Genomic DNA, 25,080 nt, shown 5'->3' on the forward strand with positions numbered 1-25,080 from the left:
TAATTTGTTAATTACCTATGATAGATAACTCCATCTAGTGTCCATAGTGCGGTATTTTTCCTAATATACCCAAATCAGGGAAAATATCACATTATGGCCACCAGATGGAGCTAATGATCATAGGAATTCACCGTATTAAGCAAAAAAAAAAAAACAATCAGAATTTGCCATGACTGGAGGAATGCTTGTGACAATCATCTATAGATTTTTTTTTTATGAATGGGTCCACCAGAATCTGGAATCACACAACATTTAAAGAGGATAGACAGTGTTTTAAATCAGATTATGTATTGTATATGAAGATAATTCCATTTTTTTTTGCTTTGTTCGGAGGAATCTGATCCCCCCAAGAGAGGATCACCCATCAATTCTCAAGAATAGTTGACCTTATGCTTATATTTTCTATCTGCTGCAGAATCAGCAGTTAATGGTGGTGGGATTCCTGGATATATGAAGATAGATTTGACAATGTTGCATCTAGATTTTCTTTTAAGCGATACAGCTCCATCAATATATGTGATTGGCATGCAGTAGATGTTCAGCTGTTGGTAAAGTCCTAGCACGCCCAAAGAGCATGCTGGGACTTGTAGTTCCACACAGCTTGGCCATTTACCTGTCATCAGACTGTACAATGTCTGACCCTCTTCTGTACATAGTTATGAAATTTGATATATACTATACATATAAAATATCTATATAAGCCCAAAGCACCAACAGTGAGTGTGGTAATAGAACACAATGACAGTAAGGTATTGGTATCAATATGTATCAGAATTCAGCAGGACCGTCACAAGGCTTCTCTTTGCCAATATGGCAACATTCACTTCTCCTCCTCCACGAAATGTTTCTCTTTCACACCAGTGGCAACCACAGCAAAGAACAATTCCGGCAGGAAGGTTCGGACGTAAATGGCGGCTTTGGGGATGGGATTGGCCATGAAGACTTCCTGTTTCCGCCTGCTGACCGTGCGCAAAACTTCCTCCGCCACTTCCACGGGGTGCACGCCATAGGAGAGCTTCCTGAAAAAGACTGCACAAAAAAAAGAAACATATATTAGACCGAACCGTTGCCACAGATGAAAGTGGCGGGATGTGCGCTTATTATTTGACTGTACAATCGGCATTGTATTCCAACCCCAATAATTCACCCAGCCATGACGAATTCTAAACGTCCTTTGCCTAACTTATTATCCACAGCTCCATCTAGTGGCCATAATGCTGTATTTTTTCCAAAATACCTCAATCGGGAAAAATACAGCTTTATGGCCACTAGATGGAGCTGACAATTTACGAATTAATTTAATTTATTCATAAACCATCTAGAGGATGGGATATCTAGCACAATCTCAGTATTTGTGGACGATTCTAAGCTAAGCAGGCCAATATCTTCTATGCAGGATGTGGTAACCTTACAAGCAGACATGAACAAAATAATGGGGTGGGCAACTACATGGCAGATGAGGTTTAATGTAGAAAAATGTAAGGTAATGCATTTGGGTGTCAGAAATACGAATGCAAGCTACTTGCTAGGGGGGGAACCTCTGGGTGAATCTAAGATAGAAAAGGACCTGGGGGTCCTAGTTGACAACAGGCTTGGCAGTGACATGCAATGCCAAGCCGCTGCAAGCAAAGCCAACAGAATACTGGGATGTATAAAAAAGGGGATTCACTCCAGAAATAAAGAGATTATTCTTCCACTCTACAAGACTCTGGTCCGGCCACATCTTGAATATGCCGTCCAGTTCTGGGCACCGGTCTTCAGGAAGTATGTGCTGGAACTGGAGAGAGTCCAGAGAAGGGCTACAAAAATAATTAGGGGAATGGAGGACATAAGCTATGAGGAAAGACTACAAGCACTGAACCTATTCTCTCTGGAGAAGAGACGCTTGAGGGGGGATATGATATCAATGTACAAATACTGTACTGGCGATGACCCTAGCATAAGGAACAAACTATTCAGAGAAAGGGAATACAATAAGACACAGGGGCACTCACTAAAACTAGAAGAAAAGCTGTTTAACCTTAAACTATATAAGGGGTTATTTACTGTCAGAGCAGTAAGGATGTGGAATTCTCTTCCACAAGCAGTGGTATCAGCAGGGAGCATCGATAGCTTCAAAAAACTATTAGATGGGCACCTAAAAGACCACAACATACAGGGGTATACAATGTACAACATACAGGGGTATACAATGTACAACATAGAGGGGTATACAATGTACAACATACAGGGGTATACAATGTACATTTAACAGCAAACACACACACACTTCATAGGTTGAACTGGATGGACTGATATCTTTTTTCAACCTCACTAACTATGTAACTTTGTAACAATCATAGGAAATCAATGTATTGAGCAAAATGCAGTCAGAATTCATCACAGCTGGACAAATGCTTGAAAATATAATTCACCAGCGAGGCTTCTTACTTTTCTGGGGAAAACCTTGCCCTGATAATTCCTTGCTTACACTGGCAACAACTCCTAATTTTACAGACTGAATGGGATTGGTTATTTCTGCAGTTAAACTGTTATACACACAAAAGAGCTGCCACCATGTAACAGAAATATGGGCTGTTCACAGTTTCTGCTTTAACAATTCTGACTTTTAAGAAAAGCTTGTAGGGTTAAAACAGTAGTATTCTTTAAAGAGACAGAAAATATTTAACATCTGGTTTAGTGCATTAGAGATGAGGATTAGTGATTTTAAAATATCTTTTAATAATGAAAAATTAAAAGAAAATGGTGCAATAAAATATTTAGAGAAAAAATAATACACAAAAAAGACAATATTCGACCAAGCTTCTAATTCACTCCCTCCCTGGTTATCTCTCGCCTTGACTACTAAATTTTACCTTTACATAGACTATCCCCCCTTGAGTCCATAATGAATGCTGCTGCAAGACTCCTCCACCTTACCAACCGTTCAGTGTCCTCCACTCCTCTCTGCCAATCCCTCCACTGGCTTCCACTCAGTGTCCTCCACCCCTCACTGCCAATCCCTCCACTGGCTTCCACTCAGTGTCCTCCACCCCTCACTGCCAATCCCTCCACTGGCTTCCACTCAGTGTCCTCCACCCCTCTCTGCAAATCCTTCCACTGGCTTCCACTCGGTGTCCTCCACCCCTCTCTGCAAATCCTTCCACTGGCTTCCACTCGGTGTCCTCCACCCCTCTCTGCCAATCCCTCCACTGGCTTCCATTCAGTGTCCTCCACCCCTCTCTGCCAATCCCTCCACTGGCTTCCACTCAGTGTCCCCCACCCCTCTCTGCCAATCCCTTCACTGGCTTCCACTCAGTGTCCTCCACCCCTCTCTGCAAATCCTTCCACTGGCTTCCACTCGGTGTCCTCCACCCCTCTCTGCCAATCCCTCCACTGGCTTCCACTCAGTGTCCTCCACCCCTCTCTGCCAATCCCTCCACTGGCTTCCACTCAGTGTCCTCCACCCCTCTCTGCCAATACCTTCACTGGCTTCCACTCAGTGTCCTCCACCCCTCTCTGCCAATCCTTCCACTGGTTTCCACTCAGTGTCCTCCACCCCTCTCTGCCAATCCCTCCACTGGCTTCCACTCTGTGTCCTCCACCCCTCTCTGCCAATCCCTCCACTGGCTTCCACTCAGTGTCCCCCACCCCTCTCTGCCAATCCCTTCACTGGCTTCCACTCAGTGTCCTCCACCCCTCTCTGCAAATCCTTCCACTGGCTTCCACTCGGTGTCCTCCACCCCTCTCTGCCAATCCCTCCACTGGCTTCCACTCAGTGTCCTCCACCCCTCTCTGCCAATCCCTCCACTGGCTTCCACTCAGTGTCCTCCACCCCTCTCTGCCAATACCTTCACTGGCTTCCACTCAGTGTCCTCCACCCCTCTCTGCCAATCCTTCCACTGGTTTCCACTCAGTGTCCTCCACCCCTCTCTGCCAATCCCTCCACTGGCTTCCACTCTGTGTCCTCCACCCCTCTCTGCCAATCCCTCCACTGGCTTCCACTTGGTGTTCTCCACCCCTCTCTGCCAATCCCTCCCCTGGCTTCCACTCAGTGTCCTCCACCCCTCTCTGCCAATCCCTCCACTGGCTTCCACTCAGTGTCCTCCTCCAGTCTCTGTCAATCCCTCCACCGGCTTCCACTCACTCAATGAATAAAATGCAAAGTACTAACAATAGTTTACAAAACCATCCACAACCTAACCTCAAAATATCAACCAAGCCGCTCTCTTTGGTCCTCCCAAAACCTCCTGCTCTCTAGCTCCCTTGTCTCCTCCTCCCATGCTCGCCTCCAGGATTTTTCCAGAGCTTCTCCCATCCTTTGGAACTCCCTACCTCAATCTGTCTTCTAATCTATCCATCTTTAGAAGATCCATGAAAACCCTTCTTTTTAAAGAAGTCTATTTATGTAACCAGTCTTTTCTGATAAGTTTGGATCTCTTCCCATTATTAATGTAACTTTATCATATTAGGATTATGAATAATGACTGCATTTTAAGGTTTGCACTTAGCAAACTCAGATAGAAATGCGGACTGCTGTAAGCTATTTACAACAGGCTTTCTGGCCTCTGCTAATTGATCTTATGATACACTCATTAGAAGATATCTGGTATTCCAGGCTCTGCCTTAACAATATTCACGATAGCTAATTATTGTTCTGCTTGCCAGATGAGTACCAATGACATTCAATTAGCCATTCATAAAATGCCACACCATGAAATGTCTGAACACTTCTTGTAAATAGTCATCAGCCATTTCTGCTAATGAAATATATGACCCACAATCAGTGGTGTATTTTGGTTTTATGCTGCCCTAGGCAAGACTAAAATTGGGCACCCTCCCTCCTCCTCCTATGTAATTTTGCCCCACTCCTTTTTTAACGGATGTGACTCCCTGAAGGACTACAAGTCCCAGCATGAACCCCTGAGATCGCACGAGAGGGGGGGGTGAGAGGGGATGAGAGAGAGGGGTGAGGGAGTGAGGGAGGGAGAGAGAGAAGGGGGATGAAAGAGAGGGGGGTGAGAGAGAGAGAGGGGGTGAGAGAGAGAGGGGGAGTGAGAGAGAGAGGGGGGCGATGAGAGAGAGAGGGGGTGAGAGAGAGAGAGAGGGGGGGTGAGAGAGAGAGGGGGGAGTGAGAGAGAGAGAGAGAGAGGGGGGGTGAGAGAGAGAGAAGAGAGAGAGAGAGAGTGAGGAGAGAAAGGGGGTTGAGAGAGTGGGGGGATGAAAGAGAGGTGGGATGAGAGAGGGGGGGATGCGAGAGAGAGGGGGGGGTGAGAGAGAGAGGGGGGGATGCAAGAGAGAGGGGGGGGTGAGAGAGAGGGAGGTAAGAGAGAGAGAGGGAGGTGAGAGAGGGAGAGAGTGGGGTGAGAGAGAGCAGGGTGAGAGAGGCGGCTATAGCAACCAGTGGCCAATAGAGTCTCAAGTGGAGGGGGGGCGGCTTTTATGCTGCCCCCCTGCAAAGTGCCGCCCTAGGCCTGGGCCTTGTTGGCCTAGGCCAAAATACAGCACTGCCCACAATAAATGGTTCTATAATATTAGGCTATGCCTACGCTGTACAACAGTGGTGATGGATGCACTTCTGCCCAAAGGGGCAAAATTAAGGTTTCTGCATGTTCCTTATTTATTTTGGGATTCCTCAAACCCCATTATCTGTACACTCCTCTCCTTTGTCTGATCCTGCACACGATTGAGTGTTCCAAAAATGTCTATATGTACAGTATACAGACTGCATATTGTAAGGTATCTATATACAGGGTGCAGACTGCAGATTATAAAATATCTTTATAGTGTTTATCTTCAGATTATTATATATAGTGTACAGACTGCAGCTTGTGATATATTTGTATCCCTATACTGTGTATCTGTAGCTTGTATTATATATATACATATATATATATATATATAGTACAGACTGCATCATTTGAGATATACAGTGTACAGACTGGAGCTTGTACTATATCTATACAGTGTGTGTCCTGCAGCTTGTATATATATATATATATATATATATATATATATATATATATAGATATATATATATATATATATATAGATATATATATATATATATATATATATATATAGTACAGACTGCAGTTTGTGATACATTGTATCCTTATACAGTGTATCTGTAGCTTGTAATATATATATTAATATATATATATATATATATATATATATATATATATATAGCGTGTACAGATTGCATCATTTGAGTAACACAGTGTACAGACTGGAGCTTGTAATCTATATACAGTGTGCAGAGGCCCTTTCACACTTTTGTGACCTCAAAGTTATGCAATTTTTTACAGCATTTTTGCTGCAAAGCAATACCTATTACATTTTACTGTTTGCGCCCCCCCCCCCCCCCCCAAAAAAAAATTTTGAGCACCAGTCGCCACTGTTCCAAACCAATATGAGGTGTCACTGCCTACCTTAGAATGATTATTTCTGCCCACCTTTGTGTGTTCCAGCTAAGTCTGTTTAGTATATGCCCATAATATAAAATAAAAACTCAGTAGGAATGGTGAGAACGCTTAAAGTGGTCCTAAAGGGGGAATATTTTTGACCTAAATGCATTCTTTGTATTAGGGTAAAAAAAAAAAAGCTTTCTGTGACCAGTTCCCCCCTCCCCCAATATACTTACCTGAGCTGGATCTTAATCCAGTGCCGTGCCCGAAAACACCAGCGCTGCTCTCTCTCTCCTCACAGGACAGCCTGTTAGGGGGGAGCAGGGGGTGGAGCTGAGCCGCACTGTATGTGTCTATAATGTAGCACCCTCAGATGTACAGAAATTTAGATGGGCTCCTCTGTAGGCAGAGGAGCTTGGGTTAATTTATTTGTTAAAAGGCAATAATATCCGCGCTATGGAGAAATAATTTAAATAATTTAAAAAGGCTGCTGCCTACCCCTAAAATATAGACTATGAAGTCAATATTGGAAATGTAAAAAGGAAGTGAGGTAGTTGGCGCTGCCTAAAAAAAATTATATAATATATGGAGGATAAAAATTGAATTAAAACCAATACCTAATATATAGAAGGTGCTCTCAGACTAAAATTTATATGGATGTAAAGTGCAATTGGTCAATCAATACAATCACAAATCAATAAATATACATGTATATCTTATGTAAACATTTAAAGTGCAAAGTAGTGCAAGAAAAATGGTGCAATAAAACACACACAGTGCGCACGCCCCCAAACTTAGATCTACAACTTAGATATATATATTTTTTTGGGGGCGTGCGCACTGTGTGTGTTTTATTGCACCATTTTTCTTGCACTACTTTGCACTTTAAATGTTTACATAAGATATACATGTATATTTATTGATTTGTGATTGTATTGATTGACCAATTGCACTTTACATCCATATATATTTTAGTCTGAGAGCACCTTCTATATATTAGGTATTGGTTTTAATTCAATTTTTATCCTCCATATATTATATAATTTTTTTAGGCAGCGCCAACTACCTCACTTCCTTCTTACGTTAATTTATTTGTGTTAGCTGGCCGAGGTCCAAGTACTGGGTCTCTGTTACCTCCCCCTGGCTTCCAGAACGTACTGGATGGTTCTGGAATTTAGAGGGTGGAGAAAGAGGGAATAAGCCTCAATATTTATGGAGTCTCCTCCAATCCCTGGGTAAGGCCCAGTAGGTGGGGAGATAGGCCATAAATATTCCTGGAGCCTGGCCATGTGAGAGCAGAGTTTAGGGGCCAGTTGCCTGGAGGGGACCCCTGTGCTGAGGGGCTCTGCCCCTGGGCAGAAGGAAGAAGCTAGTGGAAGAAAGAGAGAGAGAGAGAGAGCGCTGGAGACTCACATCCCTACCCAGCCTCAGTTAGGCTTAGTTGGAGCACCCTGACAGTCAGGAGCCAGGCCTCCTTAGCAGGAAGAATCTGCAGCAACCATCAGGACTTCAGGATTACCTCAAGAGGAACTGAGTGAGTAACCTTCATTATTCACACCCTAAGACTAGACTGAGGAGGGGCAGCAAGGTATGCATGTTCAGGGTGTGCTCCCCCAACCTCTTTTTTGTTTGTAATGTATTCGGTCTGACCAGACTCTGAGGTGAGCACCCCACCCTCCCACACCTGTACTCCATTAGTGTCCATTGACTAGCAGATATTGGATGAGTCCCTCATAGTGCAGTCGCACATCTCTCCCAGTTAGGAGTAAGTATCTCCAAGGGTTTGAGAAGTTGGATTCATCCTTTTTTATATGGATAGTGTAGGACCCACTGATAATGGGATACTTTGACGTAGTGGTGGGCTTGAGCACGATATGGCCATATGGTGGGACCAAATCCCCATTTTTATTTATCCATTGATTGCCTTTATATTTGATAGTCATTTCTTTTGCATGTGTGCGCTTTTTTGTAAATATGCAATACTCTGCAAGCCCATAACCAGAAAACAGCAATGCCTCGTTTCCACTGAGTGGTACGGTACGGTTCAGTTCAGTACGGTACGGTTCGGAACGGTACACCTTGCGTCTCCACTGCCAAATGTACCCTTTTATGATAGGCGTGGTGTAGCCGGAAAGCTGTGATCGACAATTCTCTGTCAACCAATCAAAGTTCTGCAGAGATTAGCTCCACCCTGTTGGTACGGTACTAATGTGCTTGGTACCCCAACAAAAGGGTCCCAAAAAAGTGGTACAGTACGGTTCGGAATTAGGGTACCATTCACAATGGAAACGGCAAAAATTGCGTACCGTACCGAACCGTACCATAACGCTCAGTGGAAATGAGCCATGAGACAGCTCACAGCCTTTAAAGCAACCCTACACCTCTAGCTGGGGATTCAAAGTCAGCCAGGTGCATCAGTTTAGAGGGACTTTCCATTAATAAGTCAGCTGAGCCATCAATCCTATGGGAGGACAGCTTTGCAACGTTCATTCCTACCAGCCAGAAAGTTAGCAAGTCCTCAAGTGGTGGTTCTGCAGTTCTGGGCATCCCATGTTTCCAGTCCCCATCCAAGTTTTAATCCCCTACAAAAAAACAAAGAAAAACAAACAAACATCCCCTGGACTGATTCCTGAGTCTGCATGAAATTGCTGTTGGTGTGTGAGGGAAGCTCGGTGCACACTATATACTGCGCTACAGAATAGGTCGGCGCTATAGTAGTATTTGGAAGGATACATCCTAGCAGTGCCTGGACAAGGTCATCCAGCGCCCAGGGCAAGGATGCCAACCTGCGCTCCCCTTCCCTTAGGGTTAGGGTCAAGGCACCCCCCCCCCCCCCCCCATCCCTGCAATAAATCATTGTGCCCAGGGCAACATCCCTCCTGTCCACCCCTTGTCCCAGCCCTGCAGCTTAGTCAAGGATGGAGTGGAGAAGAAGACTAAAGAGAAGACTAAAGCTGCCCATACAATGACCATGTATAATCCGATTTACCCATCCACACATTCAAGGTGGGTGGGGGAATCACTCCTGTTGTACTATTGTGTTCTCATCGTCACAACACAATAATCAGTGCTGCTGACTTTAGCTGGTGGCACTGATCGTTCGGGATAAACCCAACAGGGTGGTTCTACAGATCTCAATCAATGGATCAACTTCTGTACAACCAGGGTGTCCATACATGGATTGAAATTCAGCCGATCCCTGCTGAACCAGCTAAATTTCAAATCATGTATGGTCTGCTTGGAGGCAGTAGGTTGTTACTGTTATACATTGTTGCAGTTTTTTTGTACAACAAATGAACTGTCACTGCCGGCAACTGTAATAATAAATATTAACAAGTACAACACTGGCTGTTCCACTTGGTGACTCCTAAAATAGTAAAAATAGTGAAATCTGCCCTTGGACTCCAGAATACCTGACAATCCAAAAAAAAAAAAAAAACAACCCATGAATGTCAGTGCTCCAGGAAGAAATGTAATAATGAGTAAAATACGCCTCTCCACCCTATGGGAGATGGGGAGATATCAAATTCTATGTGTCCTCCATTTTGTATGTCCCTACCCCATTTTGTATGCATTAATGTCTTATAAGCTGTGTGTTTGTGTGTGTATGTGACCTTAGTTACACAAGATATGAAAAGTGCTTACGTACCATGGAAAATTTCTGCAGTTCGCGATAAGGCTGTGTCAGGTGATTCTAGTCACACGAGATATGTTTTATATGGTATTACTCCCCAAGGTGACCTTTTGTCTCCTGAAGCTGTTTAACCAATAAGAACGTAACAAGTGCCCTATACCTATGATTATATGCCTTTTTCTTTACTATATAAGCCGCAACGAGCCTATAATAAACTGAGAGCTTGGTTTCACTATACATCTGTCTCCGTCTGTGTTATTTCCAGAAACCAGCCTCCCAGGCCTGCCAGACCCAATACGAGCAAAGGAGCCATAGGTGGTCCGGGACTACCATTTGGGACCAGGGGTCCTAAATACTAACAGCTGGGGGCTCGTATGCCGGGATATGAGAGTCACTCTCCGCGGACACCCACACTCACCCGGTAAGTAGAAAACTCCTTTCTATGTAACCGATTGTAGTGCGGCTCCGGGGGGGACACTGGCTAGACTCATATCCAATTGAACCACAGGGGTTGGTGTGTTCCGGGAACACACGCAACATACCTATAATTGAAATATTTCAGGGAAATATTTAGTCTCAGGGAGACTTAAGAAGTGTTAGCAATTTGCTCGTATTGTGTCTGAAAAATCTTTAAGCTTTCCTTCTCTGTCGCATAGAAGTATAAGATAATTTGTATTGTTTGTCTATAATGGTAGGAAAACTTTCTTGATAGCCACTGTACCCGGGAGGTATTGGTCAAGACTCGGAAAGGGTTTTTTTTTCTCTCTTTGTCCTAAAAGGGACACCCGAGTCCAAAAGTATATGGGTTTAATTTATATACATCAGTGGCTTGAAGGAGGGTTTTGAAACCATAAAAGGTTACCATGGTAACAAGTGATTATGTGAATGTGTAAATCATAGAGACATGTCCTATTGAGTGAGAGAATATTGGTATTTGTTTATTGTCTTGTTATGTAAATGGCCGGGAATATTTGGTGAGTAATATTCCTGGAAGTAAATTAAGGTAGAAGAACTGTCTACCTAAAGTTAAAGTGTTAAGAATTAATGTATATTGTATATGTGAGTTATACTGAAGATTTTAAGTGTATTATGATTAAAGGATTATGCTTAGAAGATAGACAAGCTTTCCCATATTTCCCGGGTAATCCACAATGGGATAAGGGGAGATGAAAAATGGTTAACCTATGCCCCCTTGTAGAATAATAAAACAGTTGAAAAGACTAGAAGGCTGAAAAGTAATAAGAATAATAAAGAGTTAACTAGGGCTTTTAAGAGTAAAGTCCAATTGCTTGTAAGCAGAAGGTGAAACTGTCCTGGAGATTTAATCAAGGTTTAAAAATGTATGGAGTCAGGCAAACATTAGACAGTACAGCAGCACCTGGTTTTCTCACGGCCACCAGCATTGCCAAACATATGCAATTATCTTTTTATGGAATTTTTGGAGTTTTGCCATTTATACATTTGTGCATAAAGCATAGGAACCTCTGGGAAGAGTAATAATAGTGAACAAATACAGTTTTTATCAGGCAAAACATAGTTCGCCGTAGTCGGCAAGATATTTTGAGGTTATTTTTTATAGAATTATAGATAATGAGAAATTACATTTTACAAATGGGTCCCTTGTGTCCCTAAATGTAAAAGGGAGCTCTGGTGCAAAATTTTGAAAATTGGCTACTTGCCAAGAAAGGGTTCAAACTTAAATATTTTCATTCCTGTTATACGTTATGAAATTTATTTTGGGACAGAAAGGGTTACCGCAATTAGTGTGACCATTGGACCCTATTGGCACCGAGCCAAAAGTTTCAAATCAGATTAACTTTTTATCTGATTTCAGTTTTTGGGTGATATTTTAGGGGAGTCCTCTATTGAGGGAGGGGAACCTCTGGACAGGTTTTTGTTAGATTGGCAGAAGAAAAAAAAAAAAAAAAAATAAAAAAGTTTTTTTTAGTAAGATTGGCACAGAGCCAAAAAGTTTTAGTTTTATCTGACTGAAGTATGTAATATGCAAGTGGTATCTGATGTGCCATCTCTACTGATAGCCATACCATCCGATGCTACCCACTTTACAGTGATTGGTTGAAGTAATGTTTTTTTTACCGTCCTAGTGGACGAGGAGACACAGCCATCTTTGTTTCTTGTTTTGATAATCAGTCCAGGTAACTGACCTGGTGTAGAAATGCCTCAGGGCTAAATAGACAGTTTTAGTTGTCTGCTCTATAGTTCTCCAGACCACGCAAGAGGGGATGGACACCTGCTCATGAGTCAGTCCCGCTACAATATGTGGATAACATATGTAGTCACTCTGTGGAGGCCAGTCAGAGCGAGTGAGTTCATTGAGAAATGTACATGTATGTGGACACAAAGTGTCACAGGAATAATGACAATGGTGTCAGGAAAGTGTTGTTTACCTTGGTTTTGTTCTCACAGAGGGGGAAAAGGAGAGTCAGTCACGTGGGTCTTGCCAGCCCACAGTGGGTCTTGCCCGCCCACAAAACCAGGATCATTGATTGCAATGGATCCGACTGCTCCTATTTTATGACAACATTTTGAGACAAGCCACAGGTCCAGAAATGTCACAAGTAATGTTGAATGCGTTTATGTATCTGAAAAATGCTATGGTTGTAGCGCCTGCACTGGGCCTCCCAAATTATGGAAAAATGTTTTGTGTTTATGCAAGGGACAATTGTAAGACCATGACAGGTGTACTTGCCCAGGAGTATGGTGATGGATTTTGCCCTATAGTTTTTGTCCAAAGATGGTCGCAGTCCAGGTCTAAGGCATGCCTGAGGTGACTCCAAACATAGCATCTTGTGAGATGGTAATAGGGATGGCCACATCTTTTGCCCTAGGTAGGCCCCAGTTTTAAATGGGTTACTGGGATTAAAGGGTGTGTTACACAACAACATGATTGTATAGACATAATATATCTAGACAGCCATAGAGGGAGAAGAGGATGTTTTTGTAGATGGTTCCTGGTTGTAGAGCTGAAAGTCAGGCCAAAAGATCACACATTATTAGAGCTACAAACGCATGCTACAGAACAGGTTTAAGGAATTAGGTGATGGTTTAGAAAAAGTTGAGAGTGGCCTTTTTCTAAAAGAAGGGGAGATCTTGTATCCCCGCAGCTAGCGCCCCACTGTCTATTGCCTAGTATGATGGTATAGGACACAGGGGGTGGGAAAGAACATATGAAGTATTACTGAAGTTTTTTTTGCATTTACAGGCCTAAATTAGTGAAAGCATATGTTGCTAGGTGCATCACCTGTATTAGGAACAACACAAACAAACACATAAGGCCAAACATGAACATCTAGAAATAGGTTTTTACATATAGGCCCAAAGCAGGGAAGAAATAAGAGTTCCTTTTAGTCAATAGTAGATGGATTCAGCAGATGATATGGGCCAAGAACCACATGACTGCCTAGAAACAATTGAAAGTGTCACTTCACCCCGTGCAGACACGATGAAAGAGCTCATCACCAACCTTCTTCAGGCTATGTTGTTACCCTCAGAGTTAGCTATCATTCACTGTAGGGCACATACCAGAGGTACTGATGACATCTCCAAGGGCAACGCACTAGCAGACAAAATAGCAAAAGCAGCCGCACAACAGTTACCTTTAGGAGCCCTAAAACAAATGCCTGTCCTAACCCACATCCTCCCCGATGATGCCCAGTTGATCACAGATCTACAGGCCTCAGCCACTGCTGAGGAATTGGAGGACTGGTGTTATCCTGTTTTGCAAAGGAATCCTGAAACAGGATTGATTTGCAAAGAGGGGAAACCATGTATACCCCGTAATAGTGCTCCTATTTGCATTGCCCAGAATTCAGGTACAGTGGAAAGGATAAATAGGACAATCAAAGACGAGTTGAGAAAAAGTAAATTGGAATTTTGAATCAAGTGGAACGGAAAAGTTGCTCGCACCTTTCTTTTCTTTTCACAGGTATCAACCCATCACTTGAAGGAAGGAGATGAAGTAGCATCACAAGACCAAGGCCGGATTTCGTTTTGGACCAAAAGACAAAGGTAGTCGCAGTGACCAGAATCGCTGTCCTTGTGGAGAACCAACAAGCCTGGATCCATGCTACTCGAGTGAAATTGGTGAAGGAGGCTCCACCCCCAGAAGCAAGTCCAGATCCAGACCCAAGAGAGGTACTAACGGGGGCGGACGGCCCTGACCTTGAACAGGAAGGTCCAGAAGCAAGAGAGGTACTAACGGGAGTGGACGACTCTGACCTCGAACAGGATAGTCAAGAAAAGGGGGTTTTTCAGAGGCAGGCGGCCCTGACCCTGTAGAAAAATGACATTCCTAATAGCACCAGATTCTGGAAAACTTTGGCTACTTATGGGACTCGTATCATTTTCAGTCTTCTCTGTAGTATGGGTTACCACTAGCTGTATTTATTATCCAGAAGACCTGGTAGGGCTACAGGCCATTTGCAGAGCTTCCAACACCCCAACACAGAGTAATGCACATAACAGACAAAAGAGAGATGAAAGCTCAAAAAGTCTTACAGATAAAATGTCATTGTTGCAATTTAAATATGCATATGCCCAGAAGTCCGGATATGAAAAATGTTGGATATGTAGTAAACTCCATCCTAGCACCGCTAGAATCCCCCTAATAGCGATACCTTTAAACTTCACCCCTTTCCTAAATGGTACACCTCCTGTTGTCCTCACCAATGTCACGAGAACACTCTCAAATGATACCCTCACTTTCCAAATTATTGGTAGGAGTCATTCCCCAGACTGGTGTTTTAGGTTGGGAAACTCCACCAAGGGAGCTGAAGTGTGCCGGCAAACTAAGATTAATTTCTCAATGACCTCGATGGACAGCTCCTTCTGGCACACCTCAGAACCAGCCCTAAACGCCACTCTAATGAACTTTCTTAACTCCAGTTCCACTTCCTCTTCCCCAGTAGGACAGTTGTTGTCAAATTTAGCTTGGTCCAGTTATGATGATCAATTAATGGCACTACTTCACAAACGTCCCCTAGCTTTGGGAAACAGTACTTATATTTGTTGTGGAAAGATTTGTCACCCTTGGATCCCCATTGAACCCCAAGGGTGGTGTTACCTCGCATCCCTAGTTCCCATCATGGGTGTAGTGGGAGACAACGAAGGAGGACATCTCCTCGAAGCTAGTATGTATCCTAGGTACCCCCTCAAACACCGCAATAAAAGGGAATTATTCCTTGAGAAGGATATGGTATGGGCCTGGTTCCCCTCATGGACCGGATGGGGAATAGACATGATGAAAAGGTTGAATAATTACTCTAAAATTCTCGATGACATCCTAGATAAGAACTCAGGGGACATTACCAAATTAAATATAGAAGTGAGGGCAATTAAGAAACAACTTGAGCTCCATGACCTAGCCATAGAAAGCATGAGTGCTGCTCTTACTGGGTTATGTGAAGTTACGGAGGATTATGAATGTTGCACATGGATACACAATACATCTGTTGAGATACCCGATTATTATGATATTATTGCACAGCACCGGAAAGAAGTAGACAAGTTGCAACAGGAAGCTAGGAATATTGCTAAGACATGGAGTCCTTTTGGTAGTGGGAATTTTGAATTTGGAGGAATATCCTCATGGTTGAAAAATATCGCTATGACTGTTATAATGGTTTTGCTTTTTTTATTATTCCTATATGCATGCTTCAAACTCGTAATGTGTATTATTGCTAGAGTTTCCCGACCAAAGGTGAAAAATGTCTCTATGCTATCCCACCAAGTCCCAGGCTACCAGACCCCCTCGACTAATAACCCTAAAGAATATACTGAGTACATTAAGAGGTATAAACAGAAAGAAAAAAAGAACCTTATTGTTTAAAGGATGATATATGATCTGGTCTTTCAAGCAGCAGGGATATAGAAAATTAATCTGCCAATCGTGGTACTATATTCCTAGGAGGTTTAGGACTCCTGATAATATCCCTAAGAATTATATATTCCAATGATATACAGGGGGACAAGGGAAAATCAATTAAGGGTTAATGATTTTAAGAGGGGATTATGGGAGATGGGGAGATATCAAATTCTATGTGTCCTCCATTTTGTATGTCCCTACCCCATTTTGTATGCATTAATGTCTTATAAGCTGTGTGTTTGTGTGTGTATGTGACCTTAGTTACACAAGATATGAAAAGTGCTTACGTACCATGGAAAATTTCTGCAGTTCGCGATAAGGCTGTGTCAGGTGATTCTAGTCACACGAGATATGTTTTATATGGTATTACTCCCCAAGGTGACCTTTTGTCTCCTGAAGCTGTTTAACCAATAAGAACGTAACAAGTGCCCTATACCTATGATTATATGCCTTTTTCTTTACTATATAAGCCGCAACGAGCCTATAATAAACTGAGAGCTTGGTTTCACTATACATCTGTCTCCGTCTGTGTTATTTCCAGAAACCAGCCTCCCAGGCCTGCCAGACCCAATACGAGCAAAGGAGCCATAGGTGGTCCGGGACTACCATTTGGGACCAGGGGTCCTAAATACTAACACACCCTTCCACATATATTGCCCCAATCACCCCGACATCATCATCCCATAACACTCTTCCATTGGAAGCACTATGGGGATGACCACTAGATGGCACTGCTTGTAAGACACATTGCACCATGTATGCCTGTCTCAACTCCCTTCATTCCCTTCCCTCTCCCCCTCCTTACCTGTTAAACTTGGTTATCAACTGTTTACCACGACTTTTATGTAACCTGTTTACTGTTAAAATGCAATAAAAACTATTCAACCAGGAAGCACTATGAAATCATAGGAAAGATCTTTTATCTTACATTTCCAAATAGAGGCCTCCCACATCCCGGGCTCTGGCTGGACGTGGTACGATCGGATGAAGGTGGGGCTCACAGTGCTGACAAACACATCGAACTCTTCCACTTCAGCGCGGAGACAGTCGAAGAATCCTTGGATTGCGTGCTTAGAGGCGGCATCTGCGCAGTGATAGAAAATGATTTTTTATACCTGGAACAAAGGCACTGAAATAATATTGATATCAATAAAAACATCTCATTGTAATATCATCAAAAGCAGTCAATAGTAATTCAGGAGAGGAGAGTTATAGAGGAAGGAGCAGAGTCCTCCAGCAGAGCAGAGTATTTCAGGAGAGGAGAGTTATAGAGGAAGGAGCAGAGTCCTCCAGCAGTGCAGAGTATTTCAGGAGAGGAGAGTTATAGAGGAAGGAGCAGAGTCCTCCAGCAGTGCAGAGTATTTCAGGAGATTTCTTATATTTTCATACTTGCAGTCCACCAATCGTTCCTCCAGTAATACTCACATGCGGCTCGGAATGGAACTCCCAGCTTCCCCTGTATGTTGTTCACCAGGACAATCTGACCGGTTCTTCTAGAAATCATATGAGGAAGAATTGCTGAGGATGAGAAGAAAATATAATAATAAGTGTGAATAAATCTCCAGTTACTTCCTCAGTATGGAATAAATCGGAGTCGGTCTGACCTTTGATTAGGGTGATGGGGCCGAAATAATTGGCATCCATGATTTTCTTGTCCAGTTCCAGCGTCACGCTCTGCGCCGGCCCTTTGATCTTCATGCTGGCGTTATTTATTAATACGTCTACACAGCCGTAACAGTCCAGAATCTCCTTCCCGATTTCCTCGATTTCACCGACCTCACTGATGTCCAGGAGAACCAGCTTGGGGGTGAAGGTCTGACAGACACATATTACAAGTCAAATTTTGTCTTTCTAAATGACATTTACTTGTAAGCAGCACGGCATTCTGGGTTGGCTTAACCCCCCCCCCCCCCCGTCTCTTTAGCTGCCAGGTGCAATGCGCAGGCAGCCCATTCATGTCTATGGGGATGCAGCTGCTGTTGCGATGCTTTGCTTCACGCCTGCGACAAAAATGATTGCTTCTGTCACATTCAAATTGCTCAGAACATGGATCGCTTTTCAGAGGTGCAGCAGTTTAGACACAAGTCTAAAGCTGTCCACACGTTATTTTCTTATTCAACTTCCTTTAGATTTACCTTCAACTATGCAGTGAATGAGCCTGCCTGCAGGTCCGGGACAAGGGGTGGGCGGAAGGGACGGCTGCCCTGAGCACTGTGGTATTATGTAAGGTGAGGGGATTGGGGGGGAGATTTATGTTGGAAGGGGAAATTTGGGGGCAGCAGAAGGTAAGAATTGTTCTAGGAGAGGAAATTTGGGGGGGGGTGGTGATTTAGGGGCATTTGTGTTAGAAAGGGGGATGGGGGGAGAAGGTTTGTGCTAGAAGGGGGGATTTGGGGGGAATTTGTGCTGGGAGGGGGACATTTGAAGTGGGGGAGAGAAGATGTGTACAAGGAGGACGCATTTTAGGGGTAGAGGATTTGTGCTAGTAGGGGTACATTTTTTGGGGGGGGGGGGCAATTGAGCTAAGGGGATTTGGGGGATGGGGGGGACAAAGATTTGTGCTGGGAGGGGGTATTTCAGCAGGGGGGCAGATTTGTACTGGGGGGAGGATTTATGCTTAGGTGGTAATCATGCAGATTAGTGCTCAGTGTTTTTGTGAGGGGATTTTTACTGACACATAACGCGTATACATCTTGGGGGGGGGGGAGGGGGGCAGTTTGGCATGTTCGCCCTGGGCTTTAGATGACCTTGTCCCAGCACTGCCTGCATGATTGCATACAAATTAAAAGTGTTTAGGTTTGACCTCATATTATATGGTTTTGGTCAGTGGCGGATCTACCAGGGTCACAAAGGTCTCACTTGCGACCGGGCTCTGGCATTCTGCCACTGTCGGGGGGGGGCCCAGTGGGGTTGCTGGCCACAGAGCTCTGAGCTGGGGGCATCTTGCTCATACAGCCCAGAGCCTGCACTGACAGCAATTACAACCGGGCTCTGGCATTCCCCCACTGTTAGGGGGCCCCGGTGGTATTGCTGGCCGCAGAGCTCTGAGCTGGATGCATCTTTTTCATACAGCCCAGAGCCTGTACTGACAGCACTTGCAACCGGGCTCTGCCATTGGGCCACTGTCGGGGGGGGGGGGCAGTGGGGTTGCTGGCTGCAGAGCTCTGAGCTGGAGGCATCTTTCTCATACAGCCTAGCGCCTGCACTGACAGTTCCCCCTCCCTCCTCCTCCTTCCACCTCCCTCCTCCCTCGCACAGATGGAAGAGGAGAGAGACAATTGGCTCCTTCTCCTCCCGCCCCCCCCCTCCTCCTTTGCACCCTGGCAAGTGTGAAGCTAAGTAGCTGAATTTGATCTTTTTATGTAAAACCTTTATCCCAAAAGGAGCAAAGTTGTTGCTGTAAATGTTTATAAAGTGTGAGCTGGAGTTTGGCTTCAGTTTGTTAGTGTATTTAAATCTGCTAATACATCTAACACTTCCCTCCCCACTCAGACTGGCAAAGCTGCTGTCTGCCGTGCCCCAGAGGTTTCACTAGAATCTTCAAGGGCTCGGTGGAAGAAACCATGACTGCCAGGGCCCGTTCCTCTGAACCCGGGGCCCTTCCGACTGATCCTGGGGCTCTTTACTCCCATCCTGGGGCCCTTTATAAGCCCCGGTTCACACTGTGACACAAAGGGGTGGATTTACTAAGTAAAGGATTCTTTACTTTCTTTTTGGTCGCTGAGAATTGAGTCGCAAAGAGCAAGACGGCACCCAATGAAATGAATGTGTTTTGACTTATCATGCGACTTTGGGGTTGATTTACTAAAGACAACTAGACTGTGCACTTTGCAAAGTGCAGTTGCATTCTGGAAGTGCAGATGCTCCAGAGCTTAGTAAATGAGCAGAAACTCAGCTGACTTCTATCATCCAATCATGTGCAAGCAAAAATGCGTTTTTTTTTTCCTTGCATGTGATTGTGTATTATTTCGAAATTAAGCTTTACCTCATTTACTAAGCTCTGGAGCAACTGCACTTTGAAAATTGTATGTTCTATATGCCTTTAGTAAATCAACCCCAAAGTCGCATGACAAGTCAAAACACATTCATTTCAATGGGTGCCGTCTTGCTCAACGCGACTCAATTTACAGTGACGAAAAAAAGATTCCTGTACCACTTTGGTGCAATTGGACTGCAATGGTAAATCTCTAAAGTCGCAACAATGTCGCAAAGAAACTGCAAGCAAGTCACAAGGAAATCGCAAGTAGGTTGAATGACTGAGGTTGCAGCAGCGTAAACTGAATCTTACAATCTTGCAGCAAACCCCCCTATTCTTTCGAAAACGAGGCTTTACCCCATTTACTAAGCTCTGAAGCAACTGCACTTTTCGAAATGCACAGTCTATTTGCCTTTAGTAAATCAACCCCAAAGTCGCATGACAAGTCAAAACACATTCAATTCAATGGGTGCCGTCTTGCTCAATGCGACTCAATTTGCAGCAATGAAAAAAAGATTCCTGTACCACTTTTCTGCCACTTTGGTGCCATTGGACTGCAATGGTAAATCTCTAAAGTCGCAACAATGTCGCAAGGAAACTGCAAGCAAGTCACAAGGAAATCGCAAGTAGGTTGAATGACTGAGGTTGCAGCAGTGTAAACTGAATCTTACGATCTTGCAGCAAACCCCCCTATTCTTTCCAGATGAAGCTTTACCTTATTTACTAAGCTCTGAAGTAACTGCACTTGTCATGCGACTTTGGGGTTGATTTACTAAAGGCGTATAGAACATGCACTTTTCAAAGTGCAGTTGCTCCAGAGCTTAGTAAATGAGGTAAAGCTTAATTTCGAAATAATACACAATCACATGCAAGGAAAAAAAAAAAAAAAAAAGACGCATTTTTGCTTGCACATGATTGGATGATGGAAGTCAGCTGAGCTTCTGCTCATTTACTAAGCTCTGGAGCATCTGCACTTCCAGAATGCAACTGCACTTTGCAAAATGCACAGTCTATTTGCCTTTAGTAAATCAACCCCAAGTCAAAACACATTCATTTCTATGGGAGCCGTCTTGCATCTTGCTCAATGCAATTAAATTCTCAGCTACAAAAAAAAAAAAAAAAAAAAAGATTCCTGTACTTGACATAAAGTGGCAGAAAAGTAATACAGGAAATGATGGGTGGGGGGCGCTGTCATTCACTTACCACACTCGGATCAGCGACACTTATCAAGGCGTCATGTAACGCTTCCAGCTTCTCCCATGTTTTCCCACAAAGGACCAGCCGTGCCCCAGCCGCATGGAACACCCTGGAACATTCTGGAGAACAATTTCCACAGGTAAGTGAAATATTCCATTATTATCATCCTGCCTTGGGTTAGATCTTCTGTTGGTGATAAAAGTGTCTAGGCAGAAATGTTCTTCTAACCACTTTCCGGCCAGGCTTTTTCTGGCACTTTTTGTTTAAATCAGTATTTTTTGCTAGAAAATTTCTGATAACCCCAAAATATTATACTATTTTTTTTTTAGCAGAGACCCTAGAGAATAAAATGGCGACTGTTGCAATTTTGAACGTATGGTCTTATGTACTTTATGCAAATAAATGTTGTATTTTTTTAGATTTTCGTTTTTTTCTATACTCTATTATATATATATATATATACTACTTTTTGGATTATACCTATTTTCATTCATTGCCCTTAAAAGTCCCGCTTAGAGGTGAATTTTGTTTTATGTAGCGACTGCGGGATGTGGGCACTTAATTATCTAATTGGCTCCAATTAAGTCAATTGTTGCAATTTTTTATGTCATTTTTTAATGTATTTACGCAGCAGAAGATGTTACTCAGAGTAAATAGATACCTTACATGTCACGCTTTAACCACTTGTTGACAGCCTATCGCATATTTACTGCGGCAGTTCGGCTCTATTGCGTGAAATCACGCACTTGTACGCCAGGGGGCTCGATCGCGCGCTGATTGGACACAGGGGGTGCCAATCAGCAGGTCCGGCGGACCCGATGTCCTCCGTCCAACCAGGGGTGTATTTTGGTTTTGTGCTGCCCTAGGCAAGACTAAAATCGGGTGCCCCCCCCCCTTCCCCCTCCTATGTAAATTTGCCCCACCCCTTCCTTTTTTAACGGATGTGACTCCCTCCATAATTGAAGGACTCCAAGTCCCAGCATGAACCCCTGAGATCTCACGAGATGGGGGGGGTGAGAGAGAGAGAGGGTGAGAGAGAGAGGGAGGGTGAGAGAGAGGGAGGGTGAGAGAGAGAGAGAGAGAGAGAAAGAGAGAGAGAGAGGGAGGGTGAGGGAGAGAGAGAGAGAGAGAGAGGGGGGTGAGAGAGAGGGGGATGAGAGAGAGAGGGGGATGAGAGAGAGAGAGAGAGAGAGAGAGAGAGAGGGGGGGTGAGAGAGAGAAAAAGAGGGGGTTAGAGAGAGAGGGGTTGAGAGAAAGAGAGAGGGGGGTGAGAGAGAGAGGGTGAGTGAGAGACAGAGGAGGGGGGTGAGAGAGAGGTGGGAGAGGCGGCTCTAGCAACCAGTGGCCAAAAGAGTCTCAGGGGGAGGGGGCGGCTTTTTGCTGCCCCCCTGCAACGTGCCGCCCTAGGCCTGGGCCTAGTTGGCCTAGACCAAAATACAGCACTGCGTCCAACCATGATCGTTCCCCACAGAGGCAGAACGGCGATCTGCCTATGTAAACAAGGCAGCTCGCCGTTCTGACTGAGGAGAAGATAGAGATCTTGTGTTTCTGCTAAGCAGGAACACGGGTCTCTGTCTTCATCCAGTCAGAGCACCTCCCCCACACAGTTAGCAAGCACCAAAAAGGAGCACACTTAACCCTTTGCTCAGCCCTGATGTTAACTCTTTTCTGCCATTGTCTTTAGTACAGTGGCAGTGCCTATTTTTAGCACTGATCACTGTATTGGTGTCACTGGTAACCAAAAAAGTGTCAAAAATGTCAGTTAGGTATCCAATTTGTCCACCGCAATGTCGCAGTCCCCCTAAAAATCGCTGATCGCCGCCATTACAAGTAAAAAAAAAAGTAAAAAAATAATATAAATATAATAAATATAAATATAATAAATATAATAAATAATATAATAAAAATATAAATAATATTTAATATTAATAATAATAATATAATAATAATAATAATAATAATATATAAAAAATTTATATAATAAAATAATATAAATAAAATATAAAATATAAAAAATATAAAAAATAAAACAAATATAAAAATATAAAAAATATAAAAAATTGTATAAATAAATAATAATATAATATAAAAAATATAAATAATAAAAAAAATAATATAAATATAATAAATAAAAATAATAGAATAAAAAAATAATGTCATAAAAACATCACATAGTTTGTGGATGTAGATTTTTGCGCAAACCAATCAATATACGCTTATCGGGATTTTTTTGTTGCCAAAAATACGTAGGAGAATACAAATTGGCCTAAACTGATAAATAAATTTGATTTTTTAAAAATTTTTTTTTTGGATGTGTTTTATAGCACATAGACCATCCTCCTCACCGCCGGCTCTTACCGCTGTCAGTCTGCAATTGTGACCGGGAAGACTACCCTGCAGTAGAGCGATTTTAAAGCGAGGCATGAAGTGCTCGTGGAGCGCAGCGTGGAAGTGATGACGTCGATGGCGGTGCGGAGGACGGTCTATGTGGACAGCTTTACCCCGGATGTCTGCATACTTAGATGGGCCTGTTTTAATCATCAACCATGTGAGTTGCTAAATGTTGAACCTTCATTAACTCCTTTAAGACCGCCCACCGCAGTAAATTTACTGCGGCAGGCTGGCTCTCCTGCGCGAACCGGCGTAGCCCCTATGTCGGCCACGCGCGTGGTGCTTGGGGGGTGAGCACGCGCCGCCACCACCGCGCTCCCGTCCCCAATAGGCAGAGGGAAGCCGGTCCACGGGGCTGGCGGCTGCGAGACACCTAACTGACACTTTTAACACTTTTTTGGGGACCAGTGACACTTAAACAGTGATCAGTGCTAAAAATATGCACTGTCACTGTACTGACACTGGCAGAGAAGGGGTTAACATCAGGGGCGAGCAAAGGGTTAAGTGTGCTCTTTGCTGGTGCTTGCTAACTGTGTGGGGGACGGTATGACTGGATGAAGACAGAGATCTGTGTTCCTGTGTCTCTATCTTCCCCCCTGTCAGAATGACGATCTGCCTTATTTCTCGCGATCGTTCCCCGCTGAGAGAGAAGGACGGTCGGATGTTGTAAACACAGCTGACCGTTCTTCTCTCTGAAATGATCACAGAGCGCCTGCGATCCTTCTATATAGGATCACATGTCTCTATGATCATTTCACAAGCCCCTCCCCCATACAGTTAGAAAACACTCCCCTAGGCTCACACTTAACCCTTTCATCACCCCTAGGTAACCCCTTCCCTGCCAGTGTCATTATTACAGTAACAGTGCATATTTTTAGCACTGATTACTGTAGTAATGTCACTGAACCCCCCAAAAGTGTCAGTCAGGGGTCCGATCTGTCCACCGCAATGTCGCAGTCCCGCTAAAAATCACAGATCGCCGCCATTACTAGTAAATAAATAAATAAATAAAAATGACATAAATCTTTCTCCTAGTTTGTAGATGCGATAACTTTTGCGCAAACCAATCAAAAACACTTATTGGGATTTTTTTTTACCAAAAATATGTAGCAGAATACAAATTGGCCTAAAATTATGAAATAAATGTATTTTTAAATTATTTTGTATTGGGAGCAGAGACTCACCTTTCCCCAACCCGGATATGGCGTCCGTAATGACAACCACTTTATTCTTCAACGCTGACCGCGACATCAGCCGCACAACCTCCCGATATATATAGATAATTCCGCTGATTCCCAGGAGGAGCAACGGCAATATCAGAAATGTGAGAAACCCCATATTTACCTTTACAGGAAGAGAAAATAGATACATAGATGAATAGATAGATAGATAGATAGATAGATAGATAGATAGATAGATAGATAGATAGATAGATAGATAGATAGATAGATAGATAGATAGATAGATAGATAGATAGATAGATAGATAGATAGATAGATAGATAGATAGATAGATAGATAGATAGATAGATAGATAGATAGATAGATAGATAGATAGATACATAGATACATAGATACATAGACATATAGATATTGCCCTCTGAATGATT

The 25,080-nt window shown here is 43.4% G+C and overlaps 1 protein-coding gene across 1 annotated transcript; it reads right to left on the minus strand.

Annotated features, from left to right (window-relative positions):
* Nucleotides 1-478: 478 nt before the first annotated feature.
* On the minus strand, nt 479-24,848 carry DHRS7C (dehydrogenase/reductase 7C). Its single transcript, XM_082272460.1, has 6 exons — nt 24,656-24,848; nt 21,087-21,199; nt 17,512-17,722; nt 17,333-17,425; nt 16,836-16,991; nt 479-1,029 (listed from the first exon to the last, which is right to left on the minus strand). The coding sequence occupies exons 1-6, from the start codon at nt 24,840-24,842 to the stop codon at nt 821-823; spliced, it is 969 nt and encodes a 322-aa protein (XP_082128586.1). The 5' UTR covers nt 24,843-24,848; the 3' UTR covers nt 479-820.
* Nucleotides 24,849-25,080: the final 232 nt, after the last annotated feature.

The sequence above is a fragment of the Pelophylax lessonae genome, assembly GCF_965119305.1.
Source record: "Pelophylax lessonae genome assembly, chromosome: 11".
In the NCBI taxonomy this organism is placed as follows: domain Eukaryota; kingdom Metazoa; phylum Chordata; class Amphibia; order Anura; family Ranidae; genus Pelophylax; species Pelophylax lessonae.

What these genes read in the sequence shown, in the direction of transcription:
- DHRS7C (XM_082272460.1), bottom strand. Translation starts at nt 24,842, where the DNA reads ATGTATCTATTTTCTCTTCCTGTAAAGGTAAATATGGGGTTTCTCACA. An exon ending in CATATCCGGGTTGGGGAAAG is followed by an intron (nt 21,200 to 24,655) that starts GTGAGTCTCTGC and finishes ATTGTTCTCCAG; the next exon opens with AATGTTCCAGGGTGTTCCAT. An exon ending in CCCCATCACCCTAATCAAAG is followed by an intron (nt 17,426 to 17,511) that starts GTCAGACCGACT and finishes TCTCATCCTCAG; the next exon opens with CAATTCTTCCTCATATGATT.